Source organism: Oxyura jamaicensis, chromosome 3 (genome assembly GCF_011077185.1).
Source record: "Oxyura jamaicensis isolate SHBP4307 breed ruddy duck chromosome 3, BPBGC_Ojam_1.0, whole genome shotgun sequence".
Lineage (NCBI taxonomy): Eukaryota > Metazoa > Chordata > Aves > Anseriformes > Anatidae > Oxyura > Oxyura jamaicensis.
The window spans coordinates 35,354,388-35,378,726 of NC_048895.1; the positions used below are offsets into that span (position 1 = coordinate 35,354,388).

At 45.0% G+C, this 24,339-nt stretch overlaps 1 protein-coding gene across 2 annotated transcripts; it reads right to left on the reverse strand.

Moving 5' to 3' along the window:
- Positions 1–22,875, reverse strand: CAPN2 (calpain 2). Of its 2 annotated transcripts, XM_035320406.1 has the most exons (21): positions 22,606–22,875; positions 22,442–22,511; positions 16,517–16,635; positions 16,045–16,178; positions 15,642–15,810; positions 13,768–13,851; positions 12,045–12,130; positions 11,582–11,656; positions 11,242–11,402; positions 10,591–10,760; positions 9,632–9,643; positions 8,044–8,255; positions 7,384–7,420; positions 6,506–6,571; positions 6,189–6,246; positions 5,442–5,506; positions 4,219–4,287; positions 3,469–3,547; positions 2,821–2,937; positions 2,243–2,301; positions 1–705 (listed from the first exon to the last, which is right to left on the reverse strand). In XM_035320406.1, exons 1-21 carry the CDS (start codon positions 22,840–22,842, stop codon positions 682–684), a joined length of 2,103 nt encoding a protein of 700 aa, XP_035176297.1. In that variant the 5' UTR covers positions 22,843–22,875; the 3' UTR covers positions 1–681. The 2 variants fall into 2 exon arrangements, with proteins under 2 accessions (XP_035176297.1, XP_035176298.1); XM_035320407.1 differs by lacking the exons at positions 1–705; positions 2,243–2,301 and having other exon boundaries at positions 2,922–3,053; positions 3,426–3,547.
- Between the last annotated feature and the right edge of the window lie 1,464 nt (positions 22,876–24,339).

Consider the following 24,339-nt stretch of genomic DNA (forward strand, 5'->3'; position numbering starts at 1 on the left):
TTTCCACTATTATCTTTTTATTTAAGTACTTCCTTGTATTTCAGAATAAGATAAATAAGATACAGGAACTCAAAACCTGAGAGCGCGTGCTTTATCGTGCAAGAGTCTGGTTGCCAACAGCCTCCTGCTACAGGGACATAAAGGGTCAGGATGCAAAGACTTGTCTTCAGTTTGTTAAAATGTGTACTTGTTAGTCAAATCCTTCAAAGAATATTTAACCCAAATAATGCTAGAGAATCCAGATATTGTCCTACCATCTGTGTGCTGAGATAATGCAACACCATCCCTTTTCTACTGTCAGATAGGTGGGACCTCATGGTGCTGCTGTGCAAAAAGCACTTACTCCACCAGCCTATTGGGCTGAGCTTTCTTCCAGAATTCATGTAAAACATCTTAAAGATATTAGCAAAGCAATATTTTCAAAAGGTACACTGAGAATTTATACTGGAGTAAAGCTGTACAGAGGATATACAGTAGCAAGTAAAGACTGTTAAGCCTATAAAATGAGGTTGCAGATTCCTCTGCTGTTGCACTAGCCCTTTCTTCCTTCTAATGCAAATATGCAAAATTCCTATTTGTAAGTTAAGGCACATTCACTTTAGGATATTTTTTTTTGTGTTGTACGTCGCTTGATTATCCTCGACTGATCTTTTTGAAGCATCTTGGGCTGATGGCAGTAGCTCAAATGACAGTGAAGCACAGCCACTATGAGAGAGGAAAATTAGCTGAAGTTGAGTTAAAAAGCAAAACAAAAAATTGTAGCAAGTGTGCATGTTTCCACCTCTAAATGATGAAGAAAGTCTTAAGTCAGAGAATCATAGATACACTTCTTGAACTCTGGCAGGCTCCCTGGGGATCCTGCTCCAGTGCCCAACCACCCTTTCAGTGAAGAACCTTTTCATAACATCCAGCCTGAGCCTCCCCTGCCATAGCTTCATACTGTCATCATTAAGAAGAGTGCCTGCCCTTCTGCTCACCCTCCTGAGGAAGCTGTTGGCCACGATGAGGTCTCCTCTCCTCTAGTCCCACAGAACCCCACTAGTGACGGGCTACCAGCCTAGTGTAACCCCATTTACTGTAACGCTTTGAGCCCAACCCATCACATCAGCCACTTGTTTACCTGGTGTATTATGTATGTGTTTATCTGGCTGTATGCCAAGATGGGTGATCTTGGAAATTAAGTTTGTTAAATAGGAGTTTCCCTTAGGGAACCCACGTTGGCTGTGACCAATGACAAGCTCATACGCATCCAGCTGGAGCAGCAAAATCTTGCACAAGTTTGGGGTTGGTTGGGAGTTTTATTGTTACCACAGTCATAGTCCTCTAGCTCAGGGATCCCACAGTCTATCATCAGTGTTGAAGACAACAGAGGCAAAGAAGGTATTAAACTTCTCTGCTTTGCTATGCCCTACCTGTGAGGTGAGCATCCACATCAAGTAACGAACTAATGTTATCTCTGGTCCTCCTTTTGCTGTTAACATATTTAAAACTCACCATTTTTATTGACCCTCATAGAATTGGCCAGCTTCAACTAATTGAACTTTGGCCACACAAATTTTCTCCCTACAATGGCAATCAGAATCTCTGTAGTCCTCCTATGTTGCCCAACCTCAGTTCCAGGGGCCTCACACTTTTTTTTCCTGCCTAAGCACTAGAAGAACCCTGTTCAGCCAAACTGACCTAACAGTAAGTATTATCGCAGCAGTAATTTTAGGATATTGCCTGAATGATTTGATTATATATCTCAGTTAAGGCAGAGGAATTTTGGAATGATGTGCACATTCCTCATTTGGGTCCAGAAATAAGTTAGGTTCAGGTAATAAGCAAGTCAAACGCATGCAGGAGGGAAGTTTTCTTCCAGCACAGTCCTCTGCAGGTCACACATGGTGAAGAAAGTATATGTGGTCAATACCATGAATCACTATCGTGCCTACATTTTTACTGTGTTACTGACAGAAAAGGCAAGGAAGAGAAGTGTGTAAGTTTCAGCCAAAATTACTTCCAGTAAGTCATGAGTGACTTCTGGTTAAAATAACCCGTCCTGAATACGATGTGATGTAGGTACGGTTTTAAAAAGGCTAATATTTCTTCAGGCTGCTCATAAATACACAAGCTATATAAATCCATCATACATTTGAACACATAACCAACCGTAACTAGTCAGAATAGAGCAAAATAGTCTCTACTGTTAATCCCCACCACAAAAATAAGAGAAGAACATTTTAGAGCTAAATGAACTTACAGTCACAAGGTTCAGTTCTATTGTTCCAGTTTTCTCAGTATCCAATTTTCTAAACATTTCTGTGGTAGTAGAGAGAGATGACAGACAAGAATGAATACAGGAACAATAACTGGAAAGATTTTCCCTGTGAAAATTTTTTCCCCAGATTACAAGTTTATGACAACAGTCTACAACCCAAGCCTGAGAAGGCCACTAAGTCATCTCACTTCAGACAGAAGTATTACAACTGCAAGACAGTGTACGTGAACTCCCTGCCAAACAGGCAAAAAAGGAGACTGAACATTTTTCATCGTTCAGTCTATAATATTAGCACTATTTGTCAATATAAAGCTGTTAAGAAGCATATTTATATTTTTAAATCAGCATTTAGTTGTGTGCATGGAAGACTGGCCCTGATTCTGCAGCCTGGCCTAAAACACTGATGCCCAGTTCTAGAAATAGCATGTGGGATGGGCTGCAGGACTTGTATCTCAGCTTTGAAGCTGCCTTGGTTCCAGTCCAAACCTTGCTGCATAAAATTGCCTGGACTTGAAAATGCAAAGCAACAAAGTCTGTTTAGTTATTAAACCTGTACGCACTGAACAAGGTTTCCAGACGAATCAAACACCGGACAAAGTTATCAAAGTCAATGATGAGATCTTCGTCAGCAAAACGAGCCACGATGATTTGATGTAACTGGCAGTTCAACTTGAACCCTAAAATGCAATGAACAAGGATTTAAAACAAAACAAAGGAAAACAACCAAGAAAAAATAATAAAAAAAAATAAACTTTTATACACTGCCAGAAATTCAGTGAGCTACTCTGGGTTAAACTCTCAAATTCTGGAGAGTATCTACTCCATTTTGGAAACTGCCAACAACCTCTTCTGCACTTGAAGCAATATGCACTGTGACCGTGTCATGTATGCTCTTCCTGTGGTGTGTGCTCCCCCATTTGCAGTGGGAAACTGACTCTTCCAGCTCTGTGAGCATCACCCCTAGCCACTTCCACTCCCTAGATCACAGTATCCCTGGCTAAGCATCTAGACTAAATGAAGGCCTTTAGGTCTGAGAACACAAGATTTTACAGCTCACAATTGATATGAGACCAGTGAGCATTTGTCAACGCAGCTTGAAACTGATGAAAACTGTGAAGAGACACAGCAGTATGGTTATATGGATAACAACATGATTGTTACGGTCCCCTCCAACCCGATCCATTCCATGATTCCACGAATACAAATACCTGCTGCTTCCAGCGCTCTCCTCATCTCATACGAATTCATGGTACCAGATCTATCCACATCAATTTCCCTGTAAATTTTCTGCAGGACACAAAATGCAAAGTCAAATGTTGTCAACAATTCAGAACGTGTTCTCGCTTTAGTCAGAGGTCTGAAGGCAAAGCTGACATAGCCATGGGCACTGAAGGCTAAAGCCCTGGGGACTGACGGCACACGATGCATGGTGGGAGGTGAGTTGTGAACCTACCCAACAGGGTCCCTGCCTTGGGAGCTGTGACTGCCACCCAACTTCTGGCCTCAAGCAGACAGCGGGCTACCAAGCGAAACACCCCAAGAAAACTCAATTTTTATTTCCTACTGCTTTATGTTGTGGTGGACTCTGGGGGGTTTTTGGTTGCACTTTTGGTTTTGCTAGGTAATCGACTTGGTCAATTAGTAGGACTGATGTGGGAGTTAAATAACTCTGGGTTTACTATTACATTTAACTGCTGTTCTTGTTCCCTTTTCAGTTCTGCCCAGGTCCTCTGAAACTAACATCACTAGCAGGGGAGAGGCTTCGTCTCTCTCAGACTGAAAGACATTTACTGACTCTTTGATTGAGTAAAACACAGCTTGCAGTGACCATACACAAAGGTGCAGCATACAGAAACTCACAGTTAAACTCTCTAATACCTATATATTGGACGAGACAAAGCAATCTATAACCACCTATACATTTTATTGTATGTACGCCCCAGAAAGTTGTGTCTTACCTGATATTTCTGAATCTTTGTCCAGAGTGTGTGGAACTCCTTCAGTCCCAATTTTCCACTCCCATCATTCTTGTTTGAGTCAAGGTAATCTCAAGGAAGGAAAAGGATTTTCCCTCTCTGTGCTGGGTTTATTTACACAGACACACATGACTTAATTTAAAAAAAAAAACTGCAATTAAGAAAAGAATTCAAGTCCTCTCTGAAGTGTACATTTTTTGTTTGTTTGCTCTGTTTGAACAAGCTCATCCTGTAACTACACAGCTGTTCTCCAATGCTTCTAGTCTTCTAAATCAACAAGGTGACTAATTCATTTAAACTATGATCAGTTCAAAAGCCCTTCCTGCTCCTCCTCTGGCAATTTTCTATCTTTTCAATACACGTATAAAGCAGCAGAGATGATGCCATTTTGCTCTGCATAGTTGGTCAACATCTGCAGTTGTAGGTGCATGATGTGTAAGTCTGGATTGTAAAAAGGAAAAGCCACAATCAAGCCTTCTATTTTGAGATTTCTTGCACAAACAGCTAACAAAAGAACTTGGGCACTCATTGATTCTCTCCCTAAAACCACTAAAGAGTCCCTACTGACTACTGTATTTTACACTAAATTATAGCAGGGCATCATTTTGTTTTGGTAATTTTCCTTTTTTTCTCCTGAGCACACAGTTCAACTCCCACTGCGCAGAGAAGCTGGACACAACTATTCTTAGGCTTGAGATGTTCATCCTGCACTTCTGCACTTATTCTTAGATGTAGAAGCTCCTAAAAGCCAGCATAGTCTCTGGCTCCTGGTATTTGTTTGCCTCATTTTCTATTTGCCAGGTCCTTTTGATGTTATAATGCCCCTACCAACCCCAGCCAGATAAAAAAGCAGTTAAGTGCATGTTCAAACTATCAGCCAAGGCTATTCACACCACGCTGAAAGCCAGTGCCTTTTCCCAGCACAAACTCTGTCACCAGATAAACCATAACATGCAACAGCCAGGAAGGCTTCAAAGCAGATGGCCCTCTCTGGAAATGGGCTTTCCCCACCACCCAAAAGGATTCACTTGTGATGGTCAGCAGCTAAAACAAAGGGCTACCATTTTTATTCAGGGGATCCAGGGGAAAAATAGCTTTGTTGACTCAGGAGGTACCGATTATTAGTGTGGACCTGCTGCTGCAAAGGCAGCAGCTCACCTACTTCAGGCAGAAAAACAGCATCTAGGAACAGCCTTAAAGGATACATCTAACATGTCAACCATTATTTTGCATGTCTCGATACTAAAGCCATCAGATTTAATATCTTGGCCTGTAAAGAAAGAGCAAGAGACAGGATTATTGTTTCTTCTTTCTTCCCATTTTTTTCCCCTCCCCTTTATGCAGAGGCATAGATGGACTCTGCAACTACACAAACTGGGATGCTAACTACAGTCAGAGGCACTAGCAGCAGGAGGTGCCCTTGTGGCCATCACTCCACAGTGCTCTCGGCAGGATTCTGCTAGGATGTAGAGATGGCATCAGCTGGTTTGTCCGGTAACCTGAGTGCCAACTTACCACGCAATGTTTCATGTCTGGTTTGAATCCTGCATGATTCAATACCAAGTACCAGCAATAGCATCCCTTGATTATTATCAAGCTCTAATCATAGAATCATCTAGGTAGGAAAAGACCTTCAAGATCCTCAGGTCCAACTATCAGCTTGACCTACCAAGTCCCATCACTTAATCAGTCCATCTTGCTGGCAGTCAATTCCCTGTGGCAGGCACTGGGATAAAAGGCACCCATATGCACCAGCTGCCCAAACACACCTCACTGAAGTGCAACCTGTGCAACAGCCCAGGCACAGTCCAAATTTCTCTGCAACCCCCTGAAGGAGCAGAATGTGTGGCCCTGGCCATACAGACAGACAATCTGCTCACGTGGTGCTCTCATGGCCACAGCAGGGACCTACTGGTATCCAGCTGAAGTCACTGCTGGAGCAAGGTACTTACGTTTAGCCATGATTTTATTCAAGATACTGCGCAGCTCGAAGGCGGAGATCTCCGCATCCTGTGGAAAAGAAGAAAAGAAGCCTTCACGAGGAGCTGTGGACACCAACTCATAAGCACCCCACATCTTTGGGTTTGCTGGTTGAGATTAACAACTCTTGGACTTTGTGTCAGTAATGTGGGTCTAACTTTACCTCCTATGAAACCCCCCTGCACCACGTGCACTGGACAATTTGGACCCCACTTGCCCTGAAGTGGCTGAGAGCTGCTCCTCTTACCCACTCAGCTGTGCCACCAGTAAGTCATAACAAAATACTCACACTTCCTGCTAGCTGTCCAAAAAGCTTTTTGAAGTTAGGTTCAATGTCATCCTCACTGATCTCAGTCTAGAAGAGAGAGACAAACGCAGAATATGAAAAGGAGGAACTTTTCTGCCTGAGAAGGACTTGACGCATTTCCTTGCCCCCAGTAAAACACAATTTAAATGGCAAAGTTGAAGGTATGGAGTGCATTTACTTTGATTTTAATCAATTCTTTTTTCAGGGTTCTTCAGAACGTTCGTGTTGCAAACACTGCAAGAACTAAGAACTTTTGCAATGGCTTTCACAAAAAATAAAAAAAAAATAAAAAATACAACCAAATACAGAACTTTACTGTTGCTGCTACTACTGTTGGACTAGCTGTCCTCATTCTAAGAAAAGATTGCAAAATTTAAGCTCTCATTAAAAAAAGAAATCCTACAGACATACAGAGACACATTACTAGGCAAGACATTCTCAGCCCTGGCAAGACTGAAAAAACAGTGATCCAATTCCTATTAATGAAAATAAAATCCCATGCAAAAGCACACCTAAGGCTAAAGGCCCGTGCTTCCAGATTCCCTGAGAGCAAAGGGAATTTCCTATGGCCTCAGTTATGTCTGCAGACAGCACCTGATCCTGGGCAACTGGAAGGTCCAAGTTCACCACCACTGAAACAGGGACAACATTTGTTTCCATTATTGCTTGTGACTCTCTTTTTTTTGGACATTCAACTATGCATATCCAAAGATTTGTTTCCAAAGTGGGGTAACAGTTCTTGAAAATGCCTGAAAAAAAATGTCACCTGACTGAGCTGTGCAGGGAATAGGACAGTCCATACCCATTTATTTATGGCAAAGATAGCTTAACATTAAATGTTTAAAATATATAAGATATACCTCTTCAAAATTGGCCTCAATTTCATCATCTATAACCCTAGAAAGATAAAGAAATTGATATTTAAAACAAACAAACAAAAAAATCAATTTTCTGATACCTTTGCTCCAATATTTAAATTATTTTAATTATGGTAATAACAGTGCATATTCAAAGCTGGAGTGATGAACCACAGACACACAGCTGGCATCCCATTTTTTTCACTGCTACAGCAACCATGCAAGGCGAGATTACAGAACAGTAGAAAGATTTGTGCTTGCTGGGAAGTTGCTATGGAAGATCCCATACTACTTCCCAGGGCCTCAGCCCACATGCTCTATAGGACAAGACACAACTACAGCTAACGGTGTGCTTTGAACCAGCCCTACTGAAACCCAGTTTAGCGTCATCAAAGATAGCATCTGACTGAGCAATTAATTTGATTTTTTTTTTCCAGCATGATTTCAAAGGTGTGAGCTGTTTCTTGTTGTCAGTGTGCTCACGAACAACAGAAAGCACACGTGTTGCTCCCTCTCCCTGGGGCACTTTTGTTTGTAACCTGTGCTCTGGGACCCAGCTGGCTACAGTCCAACGACTAAAAGCATCTGCCCAGACAAGAATTACCACGCACACACAAAAAAATCCCATTCCTAGTAAATAATCCAAAGTAAAAAGCTACATACTTTGAGTTTGCATTTTTTTCAGAGAAGACTCGGAGGCAGAAGTCTCCATTTTTGTTGGGTTCGAAGGTAGATGGCACAATGATATATTCTCCTGCAGGGAGCTTGAACCTGTTCAGCACTTCTCGGAGGTTGATAAAGGTATTGGATTTTTCTCTTGCTTTGTTCGTCAGGAAAAAGTTTTTGCTCAGATGAATATTTGTCTGGCCAGAAAACTTATGAAAAGCAAAGAAACAGAAAACCCACAGTTTGCATGTATTTGCATTTATAAATGACAAATAAAATCAGATGACAGTTAGCTAGGTCTGAAAAGAAATATGTCCATTCCTCCAAAGTGAAAGAGAAAAGAGGAAGAGGGTGGGTGTCTCACACCACAACACTCCTGAGCTGTGGGTGCAAACTACTTCATAGATCATCTCATTCAGGCCATGCTTTTATTTGGAGATTGTGAAGACATTTGGCAAACTCTTCCACAGCACATCTTGAAGGTTGGATGTCTTATGGCTGATGTCTCTCCGAGCCCCAGAGCTGGTGCCACCAGGGTACCGCAGCTCTGCTCCACCTGCAAAGTCAGGCTGCCTTCTGGCAGAGAGCCCAGTTATGCAGGGCTCGGAGAATAAAATCAATATTGCATATTGTAAAAGCGTATTTGGAGTGTGACATGCAGAATACACAGGGTTTTAATGTCTGGCTGTCTCAGATCTAGAAATAAACACTAGCAATGTGCACTGCCCAGAAACCTCCCCCTCCCCTCTGCCCAGATGCAAAGCATGCAAAACCCCTCAGACCTGTTTGTGGTGATGCTGGGAGAGTCAAGGGACTGTAGTGTTTTTTTTTTTTATATATATATATATTATTTTATTTTTATTTTTTTATTATTATTATTATTATTTTTAAATGCAAATCAGGTTTTTGGACCACTATGTTAAGAGTTGAAGAGCTGACAATACTTCTGAAGCATTCAAAGGCACAGCATTTCCTTTCTGGTGAAACCATGTTTTACATAGCAGCCACTTATGCCACATGCTGTTCCTGTGCCTCAAGAGGGATTTGTGTGCACCCACACAGGTGCAGCAAGCCATGCCCTAAGGTCACCCTGCCATTTTGCTCAACCTTATTCATTCTCTTGAGGAGCAATGGCTCAGAGGTGTCTACAGCTCTGCCTCGTATTGCACAGCTATACCACCCCTCTCTGATCTCTGGGGCATGCTAATAACCACCTGAAGGTACAACCTAAGAGAAAAGAAGACAGTGCTTAGGGAAATGAGAATAAACACCTCTGTGGAACATTAATTTTGTGTCAGGCATGAACTCTGTGCAAACCAGGAGCAAGTGTGGGTCTGGGCTGGGAGAAAACCCATGAAAAAGCAGCTTTTGTGAGTTTCTGCTGTACAGAGAGCTCTCACCTCAACCCAGGACATTTTGAAAATGCAATGTGGGCTCAAGCCCACCACCAGAATAAAAGAGCACTAACTTTAGGCTCTGCATAGTCAATATGGTCCTTCAGTGAAGGAGGATCCTCTTAACTGTTTCTTCCCACAAGCCATTCAGCCCCAACTCCGCACCTTGAACACCAATGCACACTACGTACCTCTGGGGGCACCTGCAAGGAGAAAGGAATTGTGTTAGCTGTGTATTGAACAGCAGCTCCAGGGCTACTGCTTTTCATTGCTGGTTACCAGCTACATCCACACAAGGAAAAAAAAAAAAAAAAGAGCTTGAGATTGAAGGTGAGTACTGAGCCCCTGTATTTCTTTGCAGTTTTCTGCTTTCTTACAGGGTCAGGGAACCTATTTCTGCATTAAACCTTATTTGCCTAGAGGTACTAGATTCTTTGGCAAACCTTTTCCTAAGCTGGGATACTAAGAAAGCAAGCTATTACACACATCACCTACAGCTACAGAGCAAACCCCAGGCAAGACCATTATTCCTACTTCCAGTGGCAGGTTAAGTACTGCTTTGTATTTCTGAACAAAATGTCCTGGTTAAGGAGCTACCACAGACACATCGCTGAACCTTTATTCAGCAGAAAGGGTTTTGCAGGTATTTTGGCTGGTTCTGCTGTTGGGTTCACACTTCCCAAGCTATGCAGGTGCCCCAGCTAGCGTCACATCCCTATTACAACTGCTCTTCTTCAGACTCTCTTTACCACAGCCTGATAAATGAAGCTCAAACTGTATTTCTGTACTTTACTCTTTTTTTTTTTTTTTTTAAATAATTTTTCTGCTCCTCCATCTAGAAGCAGAGAATAATAGGTGGGAAGGGGTCTCTGTGTATCATCTAGTTCAAACCCCTACTCAAATCAAGGCCAATACTGATGTTAGATGGGGCTGGACTGTGGCCAGGCTAGATTTGAATATCTCCAAGAACACAGATTCCATACTCTCTGGGTTCCTGTCCCTGTGCTTGAGCAGTATTTTGGTAGAGGTTAATTTTCTAAACATATAAGTGGAATTTTCCTCACGTCTGCTGGTGTCTGACTCAGCCCTGCTGAGTTTGGGTCAAACACCCATTTTTTTTTTCCTTTTCCTCCCCGTGTGCCTTACTTGCCTCATAAATTGCAAAGCCGATAGTGTGCATGTCCTCTCCCATCTTCCTCTGCTTCCTCCGATGCTTCTGAATCAGGCCAATGAGGAAAGTGCAGCCCCTCTCAGGATCATCAGGATCCTCATCTTCTTCCTCCAGCTTGATTAAATACTGTGGATTCGTCCAGAAAGTGTCTGCGAAGTGGATTTATGCAAACTGCTCAGAGCCTTGTTTATCAGCACGGCCACTTTCAAAGATGCCAGCTAGGACAGATGCAGCTCTGACTTCCAAATCAAGCTCTAACACTCTCCTCCCAGCCTTGCAACCACAGCTAAACCCTTATCAGGGAGTTGTCTTCCATGAACTTACACTTTTTGGACATCAGTCCCCACTACCTCACAGCCACATCCACAGTATGCCCCGAACTAGTGAACACTAAGGACACGAATTTGCAGCAACAGGGTGGGAGGGATATGTCAGGCATGCAGGGCTGACCGTGCCATAAAGCCAGCACCAGGTCAGATCCAGAAAGGTCTCTCACTACTTCACCAGGACCATGGCTTTACCCAGCCCTTTGCACTGGGAGAACAACCACCTGGAGGCTGAAGCTCCCAGAACAAGAACAAGCAGGTGAGCAAGCGTTTCTCCAGGAGAGCAGTGATGCCGCACTCTTACTTGGGTAATTCCTGCAGCCCCCTGCAGTAGCTCCTCGCCTCCAGTTCCCATCCAGCTTCAGCAAGCTCCACTTCTTGTATCTGTCACTTGCCAGGGTATCTGGAGTCAAATTGCAGATCTCCAGGCGGGAGTAATGCCTCAAGAAGTCGTTGAACGCCATCCTGTGGGAGGCAATGCCTCAGAGAGCATCTTAGCATGGACAGTTTTTCCAGCCAGCCACCTTGTCCACCTTCCCCCTCTCCTGCTGCAATTTAGCACTAAGATTTTGGATGAATTTGCTCACTCATTTTGGAGAGTGTGGTGGGAGAAGGTACTATGTGTGGAAAAAAGGCTTACTTACCAAAACTCCCCATCTTCGTGTCTCCTTGTCAGCCGCTCCCGCACCTCCGGGTCAACGCCACTCCAGTTTGGGCAGCTGAAAGACAAACCCACCTTAGCTATAGATTAGTAAAGGATAAATCCTAATGTAGCTGATCTGGCACAACGATTACATATTCTCAAGTTTTCAAAAGTTCACCACTGAATTTGGGCTGTTAAAGAAGCAGAAACTACACTAACGCTTGCAGAAATCACTGACCAAATCACTGCAGCTAGCACGAAAGCAGGTATTTGCGTAGAGGGTGCTGGACTGGTGGGAAATACAGTGGTGGGTGGGATGCTTCTTTTAAACAGCTCAAAGTGATCATCAAAACCAGACGTGACTTTAGGAGGAGTTTTAGGTAGGGAGAAAACAGAGGACAGCAGAAATGGAGTCACGTCCCTGAAGCCAACACTGACAGGCAACATGCAAACCTCTGACTCACTTGTCATTCCATTTCCCGGTCCACTCCACTTCCCCCCAGGGATTTCGGATTCTGATCAGCCTTTGTACACTTCCTCTGAAGTTCACCTGAGGGGATCAGAAATGTATGTAGAGTTACCCAGGGACTCAGTACTGTGCTCCCCTCCATCTTTTTAACAGGAATTAAAGGGCATGGCAAAGTAAATATTTCAGTGCTACACATGACAACGTATATACACAAGCACACACTCAGCTAGTCCACAGACTTAAGTCCTGAGTCAAATGGATTTTGAATGAGCACCCAAGCATGTCCAGAGAAGGTTTATAGCATGCACAAATCAAAGCTCAAGTCAACCAAGATATCCATTTTGTGCAGCTAAGGAAATACCTCTTAGAGGACTTAAAGCAGAGGTAACGTAAAGCTACTACAAGACTGGCAAAAAGCACGTGCAAGGGAATATTTCTCAGTAATCGTCATCTTTCTATAAACTGCCTGCTCACACTGAAATGTTCCCCCCCAACCTGAACTGATCAATTACAAGGGATGGGGTACTCAGCGTGGCCCTGGTGCCAGCAGCCACAAGCCCTTTGACCACTCATGCACCCCGCAGTGCAGCAGTACCTTCTTGCTCTTTGAAGAGGCCCTGGCGTGTTATCTGCTGATCGCTGTGCACACAGAGCCCGGGCCAAACAAAGCTTTTTGAGTTTCGATAGGAACAGCCATTATTTCTGGGAGCACACAGCACCAATTGGAGGCAGGAGCTGGGGCACCGCTAGAGCTTGAAGCAAAGCAAACAGCAGAGAATAGGCAGAGCACAGAATTCCAGGGATGGGGCTCCCGTGTCCAAGATGAAGTCTCCTTACAAAGCCTGCAAATATCTCCAAAGGAAAAGCTTGCATAAGTCACGTCCATTTGTGAATTAAGGTCAAATTCCCTCTTCACTGCTGCTGCTGTGAGAGGAGGACCAAGTACAAGTACACCAACCTACCTGCTTGTTAATGCCGGTCACCCCCACGCAGCATCGTGGCTGCTGACTCACCTCATCTCACTCTGTTTCAGAGACTTCACAAATAAAGACTGAGGTGACCAAAAGTCCTTTACACATATGAAGGATGCCATGACCTGTCTGCTTTCTTCTGGTTTTGCTCACCTTAACTTCACTGGTCACCTGCTCTTGGATAGGTACCTGCCTTTCAAACACTGTGGTCTGCTGAAAGGCACTGCTTGCTATTACTTAAGGGACAACAATAATTCAATTATTATTATTATTATTTTTTGCTTGGCACCTGTCTCACTCACCTTGCTGTATATTTAAAGCTGCCCACTACAAAGACGTGTTGAGGGCCACATTGCCACCAGGGGGTGGTGTGCCCTCTGCAGACAGCTTCCCACCTCCCTGCTTACTAGGGATCAGCAGGGAATATATACACATACATATTATTTTTTATATATATATATATGTGTGTGTGTGTGTGTGTGTGTGTGTGTGTGAGTGTATGTATTATTTTACATAATATACATATATTATTTTTTATGGTCAAAAATTCCAAGTCAAGTTTGTGTTTTTCCAAAACACACAGATTAACTCAGTATTTCTTCAGAAAGAGACTCAAAAACCTGGTTCTGCAAAAAGGGTGAGACTGAAGAATTTGTGTCTTCGAAGACAAATCTGTTGCTGCTACAGCCCAGGGAGGACTATGCTCAGGGCTTGCTGCATTTGACCCTGTCAGGGCAGAGCACCTACCTCTTCTGCCCCCGTGACAGAGTATGCGTGTCCCTTCACCAGCTTCTGGGATGTGACTGCCTCCGTTTCGGCCGCACTGGTGATCTGGAAGAGCAAAGAAACTCAGCATGCCTGGTGCCAGGGGACTCAATGAGGTGAAAATCTGGCCTCTACAGGAGCTTTCACCTCACTGGGATGTGGCAGGGGTGGTTCAGCTGCTGCACAGGAGCAATGAGAGCAATCCAGAATGTTGTCAAGGAACCAGCAGGAACACAGGGGATAACCGGTTTGAGGCTGCCATGGTGTCACCAGGGATCACACCCAGATCCAGTAAGCCCCAGCGCTTTGCTTGGGCACTCCTTCACCTCCTTCAGCTCCACAGTGGAGTGGGAGGCTCCCCTTCCCTTCCCCAGCATCCTAAGGCCTGCCACCCAAAGCAACAAGGGAGAAGGCTGCACTTTGAATGCCACTCACACCTGAAGGCACATCACTGTCTCTCCTTTTTGTGACTATTGCAATAATTATGCAGTCTGGCCTTTAAACACTGCAGAGAAAAATCGCTTCTTGCTAGGTAGTGATTGCTTGATATCCTGCTCTAAAGCCACTTCAACCTCCATTAAACATGTTTGTAATTCTCCTTCTACCTTTTCAGAAAGCATATGATCTTTAAACAAGCATAGCTTAATGCTTAAACAAGCTTTTTTTGAAAAAAAAAAAAAAAAAAAAAAAAAAAGGGTGGGATCTAGCAGACATGATTCCTGTGGCCAATTCCTGCCCTACTACTGACCCATGGAGCTTAGCTTGTGTTTCCCTGTTTCTCTGACAGACAAGAAAATATTTTAGAGCATTTTTCAAAGACTAAAGTCACCAATAATCAGTTTACAATACGTAAAGTGTCAGCACTCACCAACAAAGTTTACTTCCCGCCACCCCCAACAAGAGGTTTGTATCATTCTGGGGCAAAAATCCAGATGTCAGATTCTTGTATAAATGCAGACTAATAAAACAGGCCTGGGAAGTCCTGTAAAGTCACATGCTGACATTAACAAAGTACTTGTCCTGCTGTGAAGCTTTCCTCTGCTGAGACTTGGATTTAACATAAAAAATAGGAAGAAACACTTGAGTTTGCATTATGAATGGAGTTCTTGTCAACAGTTTACCTTCCCTTTAATCATAATGAAAATTTAATCTCCTTTGAGTATGTTGGTTACCATGACAATACTCAAATTCATCTCATTGAGGCTAAAAGTGATGCTCAATTGCTGTAGGCATAGCCAAAGCTCCTCTTTTACTTATAGTGCAGATTCAGATTTTGGCAAAATGTTTTCTGACAAAGCCTTTTAAGTGACTGGCAACAGCCCTAGCCTCCCTGCTTGGAGACCATACCCCAGGTTGTTTTTTTGGAACCTTCTGGTACAATCCATGCAACAAACAAGCTGTGAGATGGGCTGAGGTTGCTACATATGAGCACAACTGGAGGAATCATTAGCAGCAGCTTTCTGTCCAAAGCCACTTAGCCTGCAATGACCTGCTGCCAACAGTCTTTCTTAAGAACAAAGACTTAGATCAGGATCCCTAATGAGCTACCCATATGGTTCTTCACCGTGAACCTATGAAACAGCAGAAACTTTAGGTCTAAAGGAAGAGTGAGGCAATGAGCTTTTACTTAGGAACTAATGAAATCTATGATTCAACCTATTCTCTGTTCAACCTTTGACCTGTGTCACGCTCTTGGGTCAAATTCTCCAGGCATAAGGGTGAACAGAGAACTGGTCTTCAAGAGGCAGAGGAGAAGAACATCCTCTGTGCACCTCCTGCAGATGGAGCACAAGTCCACCTTCCAGCCAACCACTCGTACAACAGCCAAGTGTCCAGCAATAAGCCCATTAACTCACATCGATGGAGCAGCCCAGGAGAGAGCCTTTCTCCAGTGCTTTCTGAATGATTTTGAAGAGGTTGGGTGGTGCCTTCTGCAGCTCATACCATTCTGCAATTCCTCCAGTGAAGTCCTCAAAGCCTTCAGTGGTGGTGCCACCAGAGAGAGCCTCATACGATCCATTGAGCCTGTATGAAAACACGTGTACACACATCAGGTTCTCTATTCTCCTTTTCTCTTGGAGACAGGCATTCAGTCACGTGAACTGTCACAGCATTTCTGCTTCCAGCAGCACCATGGCAGCTAAAAATGTGTAGTATCTGCACAGTGGCAGATGCTGTGGTGAAACAGGCACAAGGAGTTCTTGAGCAGAGCACAGTAGCCTCCGTTGCCCAAAGATGTCCACCCTGGCCCTTACTCACTTGGCATAGGCCTTCTCCAGCAGCGCGCTCCAGAACTCACTGCCCTCTGCTGAGTGCACAAAGAGCAGCTCCCCGTTCTTGGTGGGCAGCCGGTCATCCACCACGACATCCACCCACTCCCCGTACTGCCAGAACTGGAAGAGAGTGCAAACACCTTGTCACTGTCCCATGTCTGCCAACACCAATTTCTTAGAGGAAAAGCAAGCCTCCTGGCAGTAACTTTGCCAATGCTGTACATGTCCTAAAAGCTGGAAATAGAGAAAATACCCCAGAGAGAGACTCTGCTCCTGTGGCTCTTTGATCAGTGGCCTTTTTCCTTCCATCATTGTCACTCTGCTAGGGTTTCTCTGTTTTTCAGCCTGTCTTTTCAACATTCCTTAAGATGTTGCAGGAGGTGCCCCACAGATAGACCTGGCCAACCACAGAGGTTCACAGCCAACAGCACCTGGGGGAAGGCCAGTTTTCCACATACCTGGAAGTGGAAGATTCCTGCATATTCATCCTGGAAGCTTTGGTCGTTGGGAACAACACGGGCCAGAATTTCTTCATTCAGGGTGAGAGATGCTATAGCTGCCAAGAGCCAGCAGTCCCCTGTAAGAAAAAAAACAGGATCGACAATTCAAAATTACTCTCTAACTTACGTACTTTATAGGGATTGATCATTTCAACTAGCATGAGGATCACCATGACTGCTGAGGTGATTGATCACCACTCAGAAGGTGAAAAACTGCAGCTGTGATGAGATGATCCCTCCCATCAGTTTACCTCTGAAACAGATCAAGTGTACGGACACAAATACATGCCATTTTTCCTGAAAAGACCAGTGTTTTCTCAAGCATAGGCTGCTTTCTTTTCCCTCCGCCATGCTTCATAAATGCTTATTCACTTGCCATCTAAAGATCTACCCTAGGGATGAGCTCCCTTTAAGATCCTTGCCAGTCTCCTACCAAACAGGAGCTCCTTTGATTTTATACACCTCTGGAGGCTCTTGCTAGAGACCTCTTTGTCTAGTCCAACACCCAGCTCTGGCGCTGGCCACCAGAGAATCAGGAGAGGTCTGAAGGCAGGCACTGTTTGCCAGTCTTACACACCTCTTCATTCTTCTTGGGATGGAGCCAACATACACCAAGCCCGCAGGCCAGAACCCCATGGTCCCGGCTGTCTGGACAGTATTTTTCCACACCATCTCTTACAGAGCAGGAGACTGCAACTGTATAAACATTACCTCTATTTTTCTGTAATTATTTTCAGAAACAAACATTATTTTAAAGTGGTTACCTTTCAGTTCAGCCATGGGCATGACCCTCTTTCCTGCAGCTGCATGAGGGCCTTAGTAGTCACCCTACACGGCAGTTCTCGTACAGAGGAGGACATTACAGGGCTCTGCAAGCAAACTCTTGGATCAAAAGGCAACAGGACTTCAACTGCAGCCCAGACCTGTGCTCTCCCATGCACAGCCTGCCCACACAGAGTGAAGGATTGCCGGGTTTTGTTTGTTTCAACAAAGGTGTTTTCAGACAAACCTGGTAGCACAGTAAGCACTTGGGAGATGATGCCCAGAGAGCTGTTCTGTACCAAGGATCCCTGTTTCTATTAAATCTCTGAAACAGACTGTGAACTTCAACACCAGAAACAGAGTCCTAGAGACAACTCCCTGCCAGAGAACAGCACTTCAGGGCTCCTGTGTGGCTGAACTGAATTAATTCCTTACTACCTCCGAATTAATACTTTATTGTCTCCTCCCCTTCCTCCTTAACATTTTTTCCTCCCACTGGCACTCATTGCACAACAAGTCAATTCATTAACCCAGACAAAAAAAGTCCTTCTGTCGGCTTACTGAGTTAAAGGAGGTTATCACAAGAGAACAGCAGGTTATTATGGATTTACAGTAGGAACTTTATACACCAGAGACGTTGTGGTCAGTGGGAGAAGGAGTTGGATGTCCATATATACATGTACACCAGATCAGCAGCCCAAGCACAGCAAAACGCTGCAGGAACAGCTACAATTTAGGGTGTTTTTAAGACTAACATAATCCTAAAAGAAGAAAAAGCTGGGATCTTCATCCTCTCATTTGTGCTGCTGCCCCTCAAGCAGGAACGCACATTCATACCTGGGGGAAGTTAGCAAGCTTCAGTGCAACGTTTAATTTCTAACAAACAGGCAATCTCAAAGCACCCTGAACACTGAGAACATTTGTGAAACACAACAACAACAAAACAAAACCACAAACTGATAGGCTAACTGGTCTCACCTCAGCACAGATGCCAAATAACCTACCAGTCTCAGAGTTGCAAGTCACTGGATTAAAGTTTATCAGCAGGCCTGTATATAGGAGCTAGACAGTCCTACACTTTATAAGCAGCATCCAGAGTACACCTACACAGCAGAACAAAGATGCTGCTGCTCCTCCTGTTGGGGGTGTCTTTCCTCCCAGCTGCTCAACCTGTAGCATAAACCTGAGTTTTACATACTGCAGAGCTTTGCTCAGCCAGGCAAACTTGGCCACTACAAGAGACTTCCAGAGCATCTGACATCGGTGTTACTAATCTCAGAAAAATCACAGAGGACCTCTAAGCCCTTAAGCATAATTTAGGAAGAATTTTCTTTACTTTCTAGCTGTCCCATCAAGTCAGACAGAAGAGAAGGAAACAGCACTTTGGTGTAAAGCCTCTGTGTTGAGCTTTACACTGGTTGGTAACAAGAATCTGGAGTCAGACAACAATAGATCTTACCCTGGACAACTCTGGGCAACAGCTTCTTGAGATTAAAAGGCAGACAGAGTACATATAAGAAGACTCACCACCCCCGGTTTCCACACATAAAAGCGCTCAGCAGTCAGGACATAAGCTCTGCCTTTCCAAACAGTCTAAAAGTAGACCTGATAATTCAAAGCCTGAATGAGGACAGATTTTGTGAGAGTACACGGAGTTTTAGCCTGCAGTAAACAAGCCTGAGCAGGGTCTTTACCAAGTAGTTCTAGCAATAAGAACTGGTACTTCGGTACGGCTCTTGACAGCAGCTTTCCTTAGAGAAGCAAAGTCCAAGAGGCAACTAACAGACAGGTCCTGTATATGGAATATACAAGGAATATACAATATACGTATCAAGATATACATATATATCTTGAAAGGGCTGTCAGCCAGGCTAGGCTAACCATGGAGAACATAAATGCACAATACAATCGGCAGAACAAAGTTATCAGAAAAGGCAATATTATCAGGCTGTGAGTTTATATTAATGAGAAGTAGGATTTTTTTTTTCTTGCCTGCTTTCTGTATGCTGCTGTCAATATTTTACTTCTTATTTCTATACATTCATCTATTTATTTACTTTATCTCCAACTATAAACAATCCAAAAAACCATTATTGCAAGGCAAGCATACATATTCACAAGATGTTTGGTTTGAAACAGGCCATTCCGGAGAGCTAAGAGAGGAAAGGCTTCCCAGTGAAGCATCTGGAGGGGGCAGAGCCCATGCAAGGGGGAAAGCCCATGCAAGAGCGTGCGGTCAAAGGAAAAAACGTACATCCACCCAACCTCAAAAAACACAGTATTTTAAAACACTCATTGCTATACCTTAGCAACTACATCAATGGCTGAATGTATTTATATTAATACCCTGGGACTCCAGGAAGTTGTCTGGTTAGAAACAACAGGCTGTGGCAACACACTCACAGTACAATGGTTCCCAGTGTTGGAAAAACATATGTATAGTTTTCTAAATTCATCCTACTGAATTTACTATTTTTACACATCTGTTAAACATCTGTGTCTAACAGCAACTAAGAGATACTGTGCTCTGTACGCCCCAATGTTGTGATGCCATGGTGACATCCCCTGCAAAGAACAGGGTTAAGGGTGAATAAGCTTCCTCTCTGCAGTGACTTTGGTTTCTTCCCTCTGCTGTAGTGAGTCACCAATCCCATTTGCTGCTTTCTTGGCCAAATACCATGATTGACTTCAGATCTGATACTGCAAAACTGATTAAATTACAAAACTGTCTTAAAGAGCTTCTTATAAAAGCCAACAAACAAGAACAGAATAAAGGATAACCCAAAGCTGAAAGGGAAGAACTTTGGTGTCTACAGAAAGCAATGAGCTTACTGCTCTGTGTTAGCGATCCAGGATGCCTTTTCTGTGTCAGAGCATCATCCGGTACCCATCAAAACCAATGAAACAAATCTGTTGGCTGCATCTGGCCCATAGACCAGTGGCTCTTCAGTAAAAAAAAAAAAAACAAAAAAAAAAACAAAACGAAAAAAAAAAAAAAAACAAAAAAAAAAAACACAAAGCTTTATGACCTCTGCTCATTGATAAAACTGTTTGGTTATATGGGCCGAGCCAAGAAGCCTGTCACAGCAGGGATGGGCACATGTGCTTTGGACACCTGATCTGACCTTTCAATACTCTCAGATGCTCTGAATGGGTTAGCAACAGCTGTAGAACTCCCTGTGAGCATTGGTCTGCTGCTCTGTGGTCAAGCCTTCCATGTGATAAATAGATTACAAAAGTTTTCTATGAAAAGAGCAGCATAACAACACCAAGTATGGGTTCCTAAGAGCACCTGAAGTCTTCCAGTACAATGTCCTCTGGAACATCCCAAAACGTGATGGGACATCAGTGTCAACACATGAAGTTCTAGCAAATGGAAGCTTAAGCAAATGTCTCAGTACAATTGTGATTGTTGAGTGAAGCACTGGAAAAAAAATGCATTTGCATGGGACAGTTGTTAGTTTCACTGTGTGAAAAGGCACAAATTAAACACAAGGTCTTACTAACTTGATGGCTATGCAGAGGAAAGATCAATAGCATCTGATTTTTAATCAACAGCTGACACAGAAGACAACTCCTCTGCCTAGATTCATAAGAAGATAGTGAGGTGAGTCACAGCAATAGTTAGTCACGCTGAAAACAGGAAAGCACACACGAACACCAATACCCTCCTATTCAAATATTATTTCAGGAGATAAAGGAGTACAAGCTGTGACACAGTTCATGTTCTTTGGTGGTACAATACAACCTCATGAAAACATCTCACTGGTCAACTATGGCAACAAATTCTTTCTTCAACTTAAAGCAAGGCTCAGCATTAGCAACAGAAACTTCACAATTGGAAAACTAAGTCACTTTTTTTTTTTTCCCTGCAGTACTGCTGCTTGACAGCATTGGACCAGAAAAGCCGGAAGCCTGCAGAAGGCAGAAAGCAACTAAGAGCCTTTGGAAACATGCATCTCTGCAAAACGCTAGCTGTTGAAATGGAATGACAATAGACTACAATTTCAAGTTGAACAGTAACTTAGCTGTAAAGTTTCACAACAAAAATAGAGGACAGGTATCTGGCACGTGTGCTATGTGCTTGGACATGCATTATGCCAAAGCAGCCATCATGTTACCAAGCAGAAAGAGAACACATGGAGGTGGCTGACAGAAAGCTCATAGCTTGCCCTTCTGACATAGGAATGCCAGTGACACGCTAAGGACCTCAGACACACAATGGAGCCTCACCCATAAAACTGGTGATACTAGGGTATGAGGAGAACTGAATTGACAACCTAAGGGTTTCTTTAATTCTCAGTGCTTTTTACGCAAATTGTATCCTACTGTTAAAGCACCAAGCATAACTTCTGAAAGAAAACATGAGCACAGAACATTAGAAATAAGCTTCCCTGTCCTAGTTTTGTACAATAAAACACAAATAGCTGCAGCAGGACTAGACGCTAACTAGCCACGACATCCCTAACTTTATGCTGATGAAAAGCAAACAGGCGGACCTGCCAACTCCATTCTTTTGCCACTTGCACCGAGAAAGCACAATGAACGGAACATATTACTCACGTTTCCTCACACTGAGACCAATAGCTTTCCCTCAGCTGCGCTATCAGTCAAATCCAAAATCCTGAAAGCTCTCCCTGTAATAAATGCTGCTTTTATATCAATAAGATGCTGCCGCACAAACTCAGTAGCATGCACGGCAGAGAGCTTGCAGGTGGGGCTGGGCATGCATGCCCGTTTCTCCCCAGATAGCCCAGTTTTGCTGTCCCTGAGAGCTGGCAAGCAGCAGGGAGTCCCTTCTTGTAACTTCTTGCCCGCATCCTGCAAGTTGCCGGGTCTGCAGGGCTGCCTGCCCCGCAGCACGCCCCGTGCCCGGGGAACCGAGCACCACGCCGCAGGCACCGCTGCTCTCCTCAGCAGCGCGCTGCCAGCAGAAATGCTGTGTCAACAGCAAAAGCAGATGCTGAGCCGAGGAGCACAAGCCAAGAGCTGGCAGCAATCAGAAAAGCAACGGAAAGCAAGCTTGCATCGCTCCTGCTCGAATCTGAGGTGAAGAAATCGGGCAGGATGCACGAAGACGCACGCAGCGCTCGGGCAGAAGACTTTCTGCATCCCCCTTACCTAGGGCCCCCTGGCAGATGTCCGTCCGCGTGGCTCCGCCGGCTATGAACTGCGGGCTGGAACACAGCTCCTGGGGACGACAGCAAGCCCGGCGTCACCGCACCGGGGGGACCGGGGGGAGCCTCACGCCCCGAGCAGCGCCCGGCCCCGCGGCCGGCACCTACCGTGGGTCTGCGCCACTCCACGCCCCGCGTCTTGGAGGAGCCGGGCCCCAGCTCGCGGTACCCGAGCGCGGCGGGGCCGGCGGGGAAGGAGGGGTCCTGGAAGAGGCGCCCAGCCTGCAGGCACTCCTGCCGCAGCGCCCCGAAGCTCTGGCCCAGGTAGGGGACGGCGTGGCCGTGCCGCCCCGCGCCCAGCGCCGCCGCCCGCTCCTTCGCCAGCGCCGCCGCCATGCCCGCCATCGCCCCGCCGCCCGGCCCGGCCCGGCCCGCCCCGCCCCGGCCTGAGCGAGGCCCCGTCCCCGCGCGTCACGGGGGGGGAATCAAACCAAACTCTAGCGATACTTAAATTATAATCGCTGATGTCAAGGTAGAATCATAACACACACACACACACCCCTCCGCGCTCTTGTCCCCGTGGAGCCAAAGGAAGGGCGTTTCCCTCTCAGCCGGGCACCTAACTCACGCGTCGCCGCAGCTGCCTGTCGTTAACAGGAAAATGGACATTTCAGATGGACATTTCCTGCACAAAAAGCTAGGGAGGGGCTTTCGGCTACAGGGATTCTCGCCTGGGCCGCCGCTCTCCCCAGGAAAGGCAAGGAGAAAGCAGTTCGATGAACGGCACCCGCAGCGAGACCTGTGAGCCAACCCCTGCCCGCTCCGGGACCGGGAGCACCCGGCCCAAGCCTGCGTGCTCAGGGAAGCACCAAAGGACAAGGAAGGACTAATACAGCCCAAGCCCTTTCTTCTTCCTTTCATATGTACCCACCCTGTCATCTTACATCAATGAGTTACAGTCTGCCGTGCTGGCAGTAACCACAGCGGGTTTTTCTGTCGTCCGCCCCCAGCCCTTTGTGCAGCCTGAGCCACGCACCGCTGGTTCTCTACCAGGGCGTCTTCAGCTCAGGGGTGCACTGCTGCCTGATAATGCTGCTGGCACCAGCGTAACACTGCATTCCTCCAAGAGGGAGAGTTCAAACTGTTTGTTCCATATTTCAGGTCTGACTCACGTCTTAAAAGCCGGAGCGCGCTCCCCAGGCAGCGGTGGAGAGGCCAATAGCACTTGGAGGGTGCACCCACCACCTGCTCTCGGTGGCTGCCTGCCTCCAAAGGACGGGCACAGCATTGGGTGTAGCATGTCCTGAGACCTGTATGCACTAAAGAACTGTTCAGAGCCATTCTAATGGGCTAAAACTAATGCTGTTGATTGAAAAATGTGTAAAGAATCATAAAATAGCTGTCTGCGCCATGTGCTGAGATGTGGTGGGAATTGTTCCTTGAAAATTGCAAATCAGTTGTTTTTCTTCATTGATGAGACAGGGTTCCTTGATGCACCGAGGGCCACCTTGTCCTCTTGCTCGGTGGCTTTGAACTCCAGTAACTTGATCAAAGCACTGCTAATTACTTCATAAGCAAGAAGGCCACTTGCTTAATCAGGAAAAAAAAGAGAAAACAGCAACTCACCACCTTATAATTTAACCAACAAGCCAGTTGCATCCTAGTGTGAGGGATCCAGTAACCATAGTGCTGCTCAAAAGGCATTTGGCTCCACACAGTGGCTCAAATCTGTACAGCTGCCACAGATCAGACCTCTGATTTTTCCAAAGCCACAGTAAAAGCAAACTACTGTCAGTTTAGAGCAGTGGTTTTCACTGGCCTACAAAACCAGCTTTGGTTTGTGAACTCCTCTGGCAAGTTTCCCGCAGATGCAGAAGTTTCAGTTAGGTTAAGATTTGTCAC